Raw genomic sequence first — 12,734 nt, forward strand, 5'->3', positions numbered from 1 at the left:
GTGCAAGTGAGCTCAGGATTATGCTGTTTTCATAGGCACTGCCAGCAGTACACAGCTAAGAAAAGAAGGGGGGCGAAGCTGTACTGATTACCAGAAATTCTTTCTGTCAGTATCCTGATCATTTTGAAGAGGCAATTTCAATCCTCAATATTCACACAAAGGTCTGATGTGGATACTGCTAATATATAAAACATGCTGGCAATTTCATCAAGGAGTTTGTTTCTCATTCATCTGCTACAAATCAGAAATCAGATTCTGCCTGGCACCCACCAACTGGAAATCTGCTTACTCGTTATGACTCTATGAAAGCCTCAGTTCCCACTAGAGGGCACCAAAAGAATTTTTAGAAAGGAAAGAAGGGGAAAATAGCAGCAATGGCAGAAAATGAGCTCCTCCTATTCAGAATGTGAGGACTGGAGAACTGCTAGGCCTGAAACTCACTGATCAACCAGGCAGGCACTCACCAGGCTGGACCATAATCTCTTCATTTAATTTATCATAAAAGTTTATAATTCTCATTTTATATTTAAATATAGGCTTCAGTAAAATATGGGAGGGAAACCTTCCCATGGAAAGAAGGATCAGACAAAACATTAAAAAAAAATACCTCTTTACTGAGAGGGTAGTAGATGTCTGGAGGAGGCTTCTGACAGAGCAGTGGCAACCAGACCAATGACCGAGTTTATTCATATTTGAGCCAGACACAGACTATAGTAGTAAGGGAAGGTGAGTGACAACAGGTTTAAGAAATGAAGGAAGGGACTTGAGTGTTTAGAGAGATAAAGAGGGGAGAATACAAATCAAAGAGCAGACAAGTGACCGGACTGATAAAGCAGGCCTCCATGAAAGCTGAGGTAACCTGCATGAGGTGGCCCAGGTTACAACCCAAACAGAACTTAGTACGACAGCATCAAGCTTTCAAGAAGGCTGGATTTACTTGCACGGAGCATCCTGCCATGGATTTATGCCCAGCATCAATGATCGTGGGGTGGCTGGATGTTTCAGAAAACAGCCTCACTGATTCTGGTCGGCTGTTTGTATTATAATAATAATAATAGGCGATACTCCAACTATCAAAGATGAATTACCAATAAGAGAAGGAAGGACATAATATACTCTACAATGTCCATAAAATTCCAAGAACAGTTTTATTGTATGTAAGGAAGAAGAAACGTACAAATTGTCAACATCAAGCCAATAGTTTACATCTGCAAATCAATGGTCTCCCAACATGGGCCGTGTTTCGAAAAGACTGCTTCGGGAGGGAGCCTGACAAAACAATAGAAATTAAAGTCAAAAAGAGCAATTATAAATATGGACCTATACATCTGAGAATACATTCGTAAAAATAAGATAGAGACCAATGGATTTGTATTTGTTGCAAAAAAGCATCTTTTTTTTTTTTTTTTTTTACAGAGGAAGTCTTTTTAGCTTACCCATAAATTGTAAGGAACTCAGGTCAAAATAAAGGTTGCAGTCAGAGAGCATTAAATCTGAAAAATCATACAGGGTTATGTAAATACCTTAAACTTTACATTCATATAAAGGAAGGTTAAGTAAAGGTTAAATAAAAGATATTTATTATGTAAATCTATGTTATTATGTAAGTTTCTCAGTTACGCTGTCAATGTATAGTTACACCATCACGTTATCACTGTTTTTAAGTTTTTGTAAGAAAGTTCTTAAGTTATTTTCGGGCTGATTCAGTATGATGCGCTAGGCTAAGCGCACCTTTAACCCCCGTTTGGCCACGCGTTTTCGACGCGCTATTTTTACCCCTTATACAGTAAGGGGTAATAGCGAGGGGAAAACGTGCGGCCAACTCCTCCGAAACTAATAGTGCCCACAACATGCAAATGCATGTTGTGGGCACTATTAGTTATTCCCGCACGATACAGAAAGTAAAATGTGCAGCAAAGCCGCAGATTTTACTTTCAGAAATTAACGGCTGCCCAAAGGCAGAAGTTAATTTCAGCTGGCATAGGGAAATTGCTTTTCTGTACACTCTCCGACTTAATATCATAGCGATATTAAGTTGGAGGCCCCAAAGATAAAAAAAAAAAAAAAAAAAAAAAAATCGGCCCACGGGTTGGAAAACGGACGCTCAATTTTGCCTGCATCCGTTTTCTGAACCCGTGGCTGTCAGCGGGTTTGACAACCGACGCCGGTAAAATTAAGCATCAGCTGTCAAACCCGCTGACAGCCACTGCCTCCTTTTTACCGTGGGCCCTAATTTGCATACCTTGGCTTCCTGAATCACGCACCTAGGAGAGTGGCCTGGGCGCGTGTCTGGAGAGTGGGCGCTCGCCGACTCTCCCACGAGGTTTTCTGTATCGGCCCGTTTGTAAGAAATAAGAATCCTATGTCTTATTTGACCTAACAGTTGACTGTAAAGCAATGTGATATCTCGATCGAATGCCAGTATATAAAAACAAATAAATAAATAAATATTCAGACAACTTTTATTTTACCTTTTATTTTCGAAACACGGCCTGTGTTGGGGGACCATTGATTTGCTGATGTAAACTACTGGCTTGATGCTGACAATTTGAACTTTTCTGCTTGCTTACATATAATAAAACTGTTCTTGAAACTTTATGGGCCCAAAAAACAAGAAGGAACAAAGCCGTGAGGGAAGTAACAAAGAGATGCTGAAGGTCCTCAAAAAAGGTTTACTGATAAACAATTATTCCGTGGTAGTGGGTTAAGCTGTGTGGTAGAAAGCGGCACAGCCGACACAGTGTTATTTCCTGATGCTCCCATAGGAATAGAGGAGCCCTTCATGCACATTATTTAGACATTTTCTTCCTCTCTCAAGGTTTAGGGATGAAGTGTGGAGTCAGGCTGGGGGCCCTACATTCACTTAGATTTTGGTATTGTGTGCTGGAATGTTGGGCTCATTGTGGGGGAGATGCCTAGACTTATTATTTGGAATGTTAATGAAGTAGGCTCCTCAATAAAAAGAAAAAACGGTTTTACAACATTTAGAGAGGTACAAAGCATTGATTGCTTGTATTCAGGAAACACCCCTGACAGAGCAGGAAAGTAAAAAACTACATAGGGAATGGGTCGGTTCCTGTATTTTCTCAGCTGCTAGAGGTAAAACAGGAGGGGTAGCTATTCTTATTAGTAAGACTGCTACTTTTGTACCGCATAACACGATTCAGGATCCAGAGGGTCGCTTCGTCATACTGATGGGGAAGTGGGATGGTCGGGAGGTAACCATTTGTAATATATATGCCCTTAATATCTACTCACACCAATTTTTTTACTCATATTCTTCAGTTACTGGTCTTACATCCGCAAGGTGTCTTGCTTTTGGTAGGTGACTTTAACTGTTACCATGATCCCTCCCTTGACAAATATCTACCAGTTCGACCATTCAGTAGCTTATATGTGTCAGCAATTGGGACTATTAGACATTTGGCGCACCTTGCACCCAGAAGAGAAAGATTATACCCATGTAGTGAGGGCCCACCATTCCCTATCAAGTACTGACTACATTTTGAGGTCCCGGGAGGCGTTTCCTTTTGTTGCCCAGGCAGTTATAGGGGCCCTGGTTGTGTTGGACCATTCACCAGTCTGGGTGGATTTAGTGGATAGACGGGGTCGGCAGATAGAATATCGAAATTTCCCTGCTACCTAAAAGATGACATTCAATTTAAAAAATGTCTCCAGGAGCGATGGGAAGCCTTTCTCTTTCATAACCAGCAACATATGGAAATTCCATAACTTTTTTGGGAGCAAGCTAAGCATTCCTTCAGGGGGAATTATTTCATACCTGATTAGCAAAAACAAATGTATAAATAAAAATATTCTAGACCTGGATGCAGCCAAACAGAAGTTGGTTCAGTGTCCCACCAAAGAAAACAAGGCAGCTTACAACCCCCATCCTAGAACAGCTTAATGTCCTTCTCATTCCAGGGCCCGCAAATTCTTGCGAATTGCGGAGTACAACTTCTTTAGATTTGGAAATAAAGGGGTAGATTTTCAAAGGGGTACGCGTGTAAGATATGCGCGTACCCCCCGAAAACCTACCCCAAACCCCCCCTGCGTGCGCCGAGCCTATTTTGCAGAGGCTCGGCGGTGCGCACAAGCCCCGGGACGCGCGTAAGTCCTGGGGCTTGCATGGAGGGGCGTGTTGGGAGGCGTGCCGGGAGTGACACGGTGTTTCGGGGGCGTGTTGGGAGTGATGCGGCGTTTCAGGGGCGTGTCCGGGGGTGTGGTTCCGGCCCGGGGGCGTTCCAGGGGCGTGACAGCGGCCCCTGGACCAGCCCCCGGACCGGAACATGGAGCGCGGCAGCCGGCACAGCGTGCGTAAAGTTACACCTGCTTCCAGCAGGCGTAACATTCAGGATAGAGGTAGGGGGGAGGTTTAGATAGGGCCGGGGGGGGTGGGTTAGGTAGGGGAAGGGAGGGGAAGGTGAGGGGAGGGCGAAGGAAAGTTCCCTCCGAGGCCGTTCCGATTTCGGAGTGGCCTCGGAGGGAACGGAGGCAGGCTGTGCAGCTCGGCATGCGCAGGCTGCCGATTTTGGGCAGCCTTGCGCGCGCCGACCCCGGATTTTAAATGGATACGCGTGGCTACGCACGTATCTATTGAAATCCCGCGAACAAAAGTACGCGTGTGCACAGATTTATAAAATCTGCCCCAGTGCGGGGAAACATTTGTCCAACTTGGTTCATTTTTCTCGACTAAAAACGGTCATTAGTAGTATGAAATCAGCACAAGGAACAGTTGCATCAACAAAAGATGAAATAGGTGAGGTTTTCCAGTTATTTTACGAGACCCTCTACAGAGCAGAGACACAGGAGGATCTCCAAGAAGAAGATTCCATTTTTACAAATCTGGCATTGCCACAGCTCTCTGATGCTCACCTTGCATTTCTGAATAGACCTATACAATCTTTCAAAGTTTTATATACTATTAATACCAGTAAGGCTGGGAAATCTCCTGGCCCTAATGGCTTCTCATATGATTATTACAAAATCCTAAAGTTTCATCTGCTGGGTCCTTTGACCAAATTTTATAAGTGTGCCTTGTTAACTCAACCCCTTCGTAAGGATTTTAACAAAGCCCATATCATTGTTCTTTTTTTTAATTATTTTATTTTTATGCAATTTCACAAACGGGCGGATTTTAAAAGCCCTGCTCGCGTAAATCCGCCCGGATTTATGCGAGCAGGGCCTTGCGCGCCGGCACGCCTATTTTCCATAGGCCGCCGGCGCGCGCAGAGCCCCAGGACACGCGTAGGTCCCGGGGTTTGTCGAAGGGGGCATGTCGGGGCGGGACCCGACGACGCGGCGTTTCGGGGGCGGGGCGTGGCGTTTTGGGGCGGGGCCGGGGGCGTGGCGCCGGCCTGGGGGCGTGGTCCAGGCCTTCAGACCAGCCCCTGGGTTGGAGCACGGCGCGCCAGCAGTCCGCTGGCGCGCGTAGATTTACGTCTGCTTCTCACAGGCGTAAATCTACGGACAAAGGTAAGGGGGAGTTTAGATAAGGCCGGGGGGGTGGGTTAGGTAGAGGAAGGGAGGGGAAGGTGAGGGGAGGGCAAAAGAGAGTTCCCTCCGAGGCCACTCCGATTTCAGAGCGGCCTCGGAGGGAACGGAGGCAGGCTGCGCGGCTCGGCGCACGCCGGCTGCCCAAAATCGGCAGCCTTGCGCGCGCTGATCCAGGATTTTAGAGGATATGTGCGGCTATGCGCGTATCTTATAAAATCCAGCGTACTTTTGTTTGCGCCTGCTGCGCAAACAAAAGTACGCGATCGCGCTGTTTTTAAAAATCTACCCCAAAGTTTACAAGAAGCAACTTGCATCATAAATTGAGGTTATACAAATATAACTAAAGTAAAAACACAACGAAGATCTAATAGATCCTTGTAGAAACAAATATTCAACCCCATATGTTTTCAGTAAAAGTGTGTGTATGTGGGGGGGGCGGGGGGGGGAAGAAAAGTCAAGTGGAACTCAATAATAATAGAATAGGAAAACACTGAAAATGCACCAGTTACATTATATATACGCCAGAATTAAAATGGAGCATCTAAAAGCACCCTAAATTGGTCAGGTTCAAAAAATATATAATTGGCAATATTATACCTTACTAAACATTTACAAGGATACTGTAACATGAAGTGATCCCACCCCCTTTAGTTGTAGCTCTTGACGCAATAAAAGAAAATTTTCCGACGAATCTGAGTACTCCTAGTGAGGTCTGGGAAAACCCATATCTTTTGCCCTTAGAACAATAAGGAACGTGATTGGAAAAAAAAGACATTATCTCTATCTGATGAGAAGGCAAATGTTACGAACATCTCTCTTTGTGTAATTTCCATCTCTTGAGAATTTTGAAGAAAATCAGTCAAGTTCAACATTGATTCAGATTGAGCTTGAGGCTGAAACTGAGGCAAAAAATACGCCTTAGTGATAACTGGCATACAAATATCTGGAATCTTTAAAATTTGTGAGATATAGTTCTTAAAGAGTTCAACTGGAGCCATCTGTTTAATTATGGGGAAGTTAAGTACCCTCAAGTTTAAGGAGCATAGGACATTCTCAATACTCTCAAACTTTTTGGAGTATACCACCTCAGACTGGGATAAGTGCTGCTATATTTTTTTTCCACCATATTTAGTCGAGAGTCATTATTGATATTTTTTCCTCTTGATTTGCCAAAGTACTAGAATTCAGTTTAAGAGCATTGTTAGTCTCCACCACTACTCCAGTCAGCGTTGAAATTGAGGTTTCCAGACTAATACGTTCTATAACGCCTCTATGGTAATAGTGGCAGGTTTAACAATTTTAATTTTACCAACCTGGACGTTTAGCTCATCGCCATCTCCCCGAGAGCAAGCATTGCCGAGTCCAAGTGAGAGCGTTATGTTTGAATCCACGGGCGTAGAGGAAAATGTTCCAAGATCCCTGTTCACAGGTGTCTTCACCACTGCCTGTAATCCAAGCACTATTCCCGGCAGGGACACAAATCCTCCCCCTGCCCCATGCTACATTCCTTGCTCTAGTGGGCTCTCTCAGGGACCATCGGGGTTAACAACTGGCTCTGTTAGGCCAGTCCCCAGAGGGGAAGATGTCACCGGTGCTCTCGGCTTAAGGAGATCTCTTCAGCCTGTAGAGGTCCCTCTCCACAGTGGTCATCACATCGGAAGTAAGAACTGGGGACGCTCCAAAGCACTCCTCGATGCTCCATTGCGACGATAAAGATAATGAAGTCTTATGAACAGCTCCTTTAAGTCTTGCCTTAGTGTGAGGCATTATTACAACCAGCACGGCAATAATCTCGCAAGAAAAAAGAAAATCTTAGGAAATGAATGAGAGGCTTTGGCGTGCTTCTCAGTGGGTGGCCATCTTGCCCCTGCCCATCATTGTTCTTGAAAAACCTGGAAAGGACAGACTTCTGCCCTCCTCCTACAGACCAATATCCCTTTTAAATTGTGATTTAAAATTGCTTGCAAAGGTGTTAGCAACCAGATTAAATGAGGTAATGCCTACTTTGATATCTCAAAATCAGGTGGGATTTGTGAAAGAGAGATCAGCTAGTGGTCACAAAATAAAACTACTCACAGCTATGACGATTTGTCAGGGTCAACAAATTCTGGCTTTAGCTATTGGGTTTGATTCGGAGAAGGCATTTGACCGAGTCTCCTGGTCCTATCTTTTTTTCAGTATTGAAATGTTATGGGCTTAAAGGTACTATACTTAGCTATGTCTCTTTGCTATACCAAAATCCTATTTCCATTATTATCACCAATGGCTGCAAATTTAGAGAGGTTCTAGTACAGCAGGGGGTTCGGCAAAGCTGTCCTCTCTCGGCCTTACTATATATTCTTATTGGATCATTGAGGTGGCTAGAAGGTGGTGATGCAGCACTGGAGGACGACCCACAGTGGAGTCGTAGCCAGGAGGCGGACTTGTAGCAGAGATCCGAGAGTGTCTTCACCACTGGAGACTCGAGATCCCCCCGGAAAGAGCCCTTGAGGACCCGAGACACTTGGTCGTACGTGCAAAGAAAAAGTCGGAGCCAGAAGACCAACAGGAACTTCACCACTGGAAGCCTGCGATCCCCCCGGGAGGAGCCTGTGAGGACACGAGCCGCTTGGACTTAGGAGCGGTCTCCGGAGGACGAAGGTCAAGAAGAACTCCAAATCAAGGCGGGCTGCAGAGATGCCAGAAGAAGAACAAGGCCAATGGTCAGGGCAGGCGGCAGGCAGCAAAGGCCAAGGACAAGCCGAGGTCAGGAGCCAGGAAGACAATCCGAAGTCAAAAACAGGAGACGAGCCGAGGTCAGGAGCCAGGAAAACACAGGAACAAGACGAAGACAGCAACTAGCCAACCTCAAAGAGGGAACCTCGTTGCAAGGTAAGGTAAGGTTAGAATTCAGGGTTTAAATCCCTGCCGGCGTCTGACATGTTGCCGGGGGCGGAGCCATCTTCTCTGCGCTGGTACCTTTAAATTTGGAGTCCGTGTGCTCCTAGAGGGGCGGGACCCATTGAAGGACGTTGGCTTCTCCCTCGCTGAGGGAGCGCCGTGAGCAGGAGCCAGCCAGGCCCGAACAGGCCCCAGAGAGGCCGCAGCGGCCTGGAGCGACCCCGAGGTAGGAAGGAGGACCGGGGCACGGCCCGGGACCACAACAATTCTATCAACCCTCTTCTAAGAAAGATTGATATGTATCTGAATATTGTAGGGTTTGGCTCCTCACCCATGACTTTTAAAACAGCTTTTGCGGATGATATATTGATTTTCCTTACCCATCCCTGGAAACGTTGGAAGTTCTTTTGGCCCTCCAGATGAAGTTTGGGCAGTTTGCTAGTCTTAAAATCATTCAGGATAAGTCAGAGGCAATCGATGTTAGTGGAAACGGCCAATAGCACTGGCAAGGCCATTTTCCCTTAAAATGGGTCACCGGGGCGATGAGATATTTAGGTGTTAAAATCCCAACTGATCTTAACACAATCTATACAATCAACATCTTGCCTCTTTTACAGAACATGGCGATGCTATTGAAAAGTGGAAGTCACTGCCACTGTCCTTAATGGGGAAAATTCAGCTTCTTAAAATGATGATGATTATTCCTTGGTGATTGTACCTTCTTCAAGTGGCTCCACTCTGGATTATGAAACGTGATCGTAAAGACATAGAAAGACACAGTTGCATATTTCTATGGAATAGGAAAAGAGCTTGACTTCTTTTGACAGTCCTCATGAAATCCTTGGAAAACGGGGGGCTTGGGTGTCTAAATTTGAGGCTCTATAATTTGGCTTCTATGTTGCGACGTATTAGGGACTGGATTTTTGGGACTACTTTTTATACCCTGCTAGAGCAGTTATTGCATTGGTATGGGATGCCTTCGTTGAATGGCCTATTACATATAGACACTTCTATACTCCTACATGCATTAAAACCACATCTATTAATTAATTCCTGTCGAGCAGCATGGTTGCAATTATGTAAGCTGACACAGCATCCCAACAGACTTACATCCCTCCTATCAACTGTGGACAATAGTATAATCCTGCCGGAAATGGGAGACTCTGTTTTTCGCAGATGGAAGGAGAAAGGGCTAACCACTATATCTCAGATGTTCTCAACTCGATCCAGCCTCCTCTTTAGCTTTCAGGAATTACAGGTACAATTTACACTATCCCACAAAAATTTTTATGCCTACTTGCAATTAAGACATTTCATTATGGACCAACTTGACTCGTTCAAGGATTCCCATGCTTCCAGGGCTTTGGCACAATTCACTAAGGCCCTACACTCAGCTCATGACACTGATGTGCTTTGCGTTTTATATAGTCGTTGGCAGGGCTGGTCAGAGCTTCAATTGGGCTTCTCGGAATTTAAGGAATGTTTCCATAGTCTAGTTGAACTTACTGAAAATATTCTGCTGAGGGAAATGCAGTATACATTTTTATGGTATCTATTTTATTCCCCAGTTTGGGTATCCAAAACACATCTCTGTCCTTCTGATATCTGCCCTAAATGTCATAAGGAAGTAGGTACCTATGACTATTATTTTTGGACTTGCCCACCTATACAGACACTCTGGGGGCAGGTTCGGAAGCATTGTATGGAGATATTAGAGAGCGAGGTTCCAGAGGACCCCAAGGTAAGGTTATTTGGTTGTATTAACTGGGTATTCCCTGGGGGTGCTAAGGGAGAAGTTAATTTTATAAGAAAGGCTGATTTAATCAGAAAGAAGGTAATCTTGACAGGCTGGGAGGGGGAACAATGTCCGCACATCGAATCCTGGTCTCAAAGAATGATGAAATTATTCACCTATGAATATCCTACAGCCAGAGCGTGTTCTCAAAAAAGATTTGAGGCTATGTTATCTGTATGGTCAAAGTTTATGGATTACATAGCTCCTACCACGAAATTGTTTTTTTTTTAAGTCTATGAAGGGAAGAGGTTTAACACCATTTCTTCTCAAAAGACTCAGGCACGGGCAGGCATTCTTAAACTTGGTTTTCCTATCCCCTAGAGCTTCGTAAGATGCTAACATGCTGACTCTTTCAGGCCATCCTAATTTACTATTTCCCTAACTGGGTTGGGTATGATATAATTGGCCTTGGCGGGGGTGGGGGGGGGGCAATTGGGAAGGGATTGGGGTTTTTTATTAGGGTATGAGACCTTGCATAAGTAATGTTATTTTTCTTTCTTTCATACTCCTATTTGCAGATGGGTATATGGTTATGATATTTGTGCATTTATATTGTTATGTCAAAATTGTGCATATTATGGACAATGAAAAACAAAAGGTTTGCATTTTGATTGTATGTTCATGTTTTCATTCATTCAATAAATATGGTTTAAAATGTATTACTGTAAATTGCTCTATGTACAGTGATTTACATTAACCCACCAGTAATGAAAAACCTTAACTATATCTCCCCTATGTGTTTGAAAGCTTTTATGTTGTGCCCCAATGGCTAAATCAAACTGCACCATCCTCATCAGGCATGCTCTTTCTCCTCCCCCCCCCTCACTCAATAGTGCAAAAGCTCCCCCCAGACCCACCATCCACTGACAATACAGAGCCCTCAGTTTTGCTACATCCCAGGATGAAGGGGCCTGCTGGCCCAACCTGTGTCTCCCACCTCCATCAGGTGTCCCTTCCCAGCAAGCTTATCCTATCCAAAATAGGTAAATAGACCCTGAGAGAGGATGATGACTTTTTGCTCCAACAGTAATGGAAATATAAAATAGTGTTGGCTGACCTCAGTAAAGGTATCCTGGAGGAAATCTATACTTGCCTATTATAGGAGGGTGATCCATGAAGGGTAGATCTTCCTCTTGTTTAATGTTCAGAGAGAACACAGATGATACAACTGGAAGGCCTGTTATGAGAAAACAAACATGTCTAGAAGGATTCACCAAGGACCTGCTAATATATTAGGAAATACAGTTCTTTGAAAAATGATAATATATATTACAACATCAAAGACAGATGTTGAAACTCTTGATTCATATAATACAACTGTAAAAGAAGAAAGCTTATAGAAAAATAACTAAATACAAACCTAATGGACAATTAAGAGGGAACAAGAAAAAACAGAAGATTATATATGGGGACAGGGAGGAGTTAAGATGTCAGCATGAGGTGGCCATGGACCTATGCTGAGCTACACTGTCTCCACTTTACCTTGTTTCTTCTGCGATGCCTTTGAAAAGGAAGGGGAAGGTGCATGTCTTTCCCTCTGAATCTCACCTTTCCCATGGCCAGTTTTCCATTGATAGCTTCATGTCGCACACTCCTGACTTAGGGGGCATGAACCCCATCGCAGACTCGGTGAAGGAGCACCAGGTTCTCCAGGGGAAGAAGTCTCCTCTCAGTTCTCTAGATCTCTGTCCACCACCAGCTGATCGAAGTTGCCTTCCAGCAGGTGCTGCTTTGGCGCCAAATGTCGTCAGCACTGTCACGGAAGAGGGAGCCATGGAAGGCTGTGTCCCCATGCATAGCTCTCTCCCACCGGCATTTCTGAGGATCAGAGTTAAATCCCTGCATCAACATCATCAGAATCCTGGGTTGAATGGTGCAGGAGCTCTTCTAGAAGCTACAGGCATCTTAATCAAGAAGACACTCCAGCCTCGGACTATTTCCATTGCCCGGGAGAGTCTTTGGCCAAATCAGCTGAGGTGACTCTTAACTCACTTTGGGAGCTGATGGTAAAATTTAGAAATTCCATCAGATGTCCAATCAGATGTCTGGAAAACTGGAATCCTTAATTCAGAAACTTGATGGGCAATTGCAGGAACATTCTGAAAAAATTCAAGTATTGGAGACTAAGGTTAAAACTATTCAAACAGTTATTGCTGTGATTATTCAGAACAGGGCGTTCTGTCTAGGAGAGTAGAGTTTATTGAAAATCGGTTAAAATATTTAAATCTAAGCTTTTTGAACTTTCCTAGATAGGGGAGTTGCCACACATGACCGTAAGGAAATATTTAATAGAGGTTCTAGAAATGGCCCTGGAAGTTATTCCTTCTTTTAATAAGGTGTAATTTTTGCCTTCTGGTTCACAACACTGCAAGCTGGGACAGTGCAATCCCCTTTAGATGTGGCGAATCTGACTGCCTTTTCTCCTGAGATATGTGAAAGGGCTACTTAATTAGTATCTTTTGTTTCTGAGCAAGACTTAAGTGCTGCTATAAAATCTTATTTTAAATATAAGAATGTGAATTTTTTGGTCAAGTGGCTAGAATTTTTCCAGATTTGTCAAGAG

At 44.2% G+C, this 12,734-nt stretch overlaps 1 protein-coding gene across 2 annotated transcripts in view; it reads right to left on the reverse strand.

Annotated features, from left to right (window-relative positions):
* The window catches only part of LOC115095454 (zinc finger protein 2-like), a 109,875-nt gene that overhangs the window by 18,917 nt on the left and 78,224 nt on the right, over window positions 1-12,734 (reverse strand). For both annotated transcript variants that reach the window (XM_029609131.1, XM_029609130.1), the window contains one exon: window positions 11,265-11,348. In XM_029609131.1, coding sequence (XP_029464991.1) covers window positions 11,265-11,348 — 84 coding nt within the window. The remainder of the gene's footprint in view (window positions 1-11,264; window positions 11,349-12,734) is intronic.

Source organism: Rhinatrema bivittatum, chromosome 7, assembly GCF_901001135.1.
Source record: "Rhinatrema bivittatum chromosome 7, aRhiBiv1.1, whole genome shotgun sequence".
Taxonomy (NCBI): Eukaryota; Metazoa; Chordata; class Amphibia; order Gymnophiona; family Rhinatrematidae; genus Rhinatrema; species Rhinatrema bivittatum.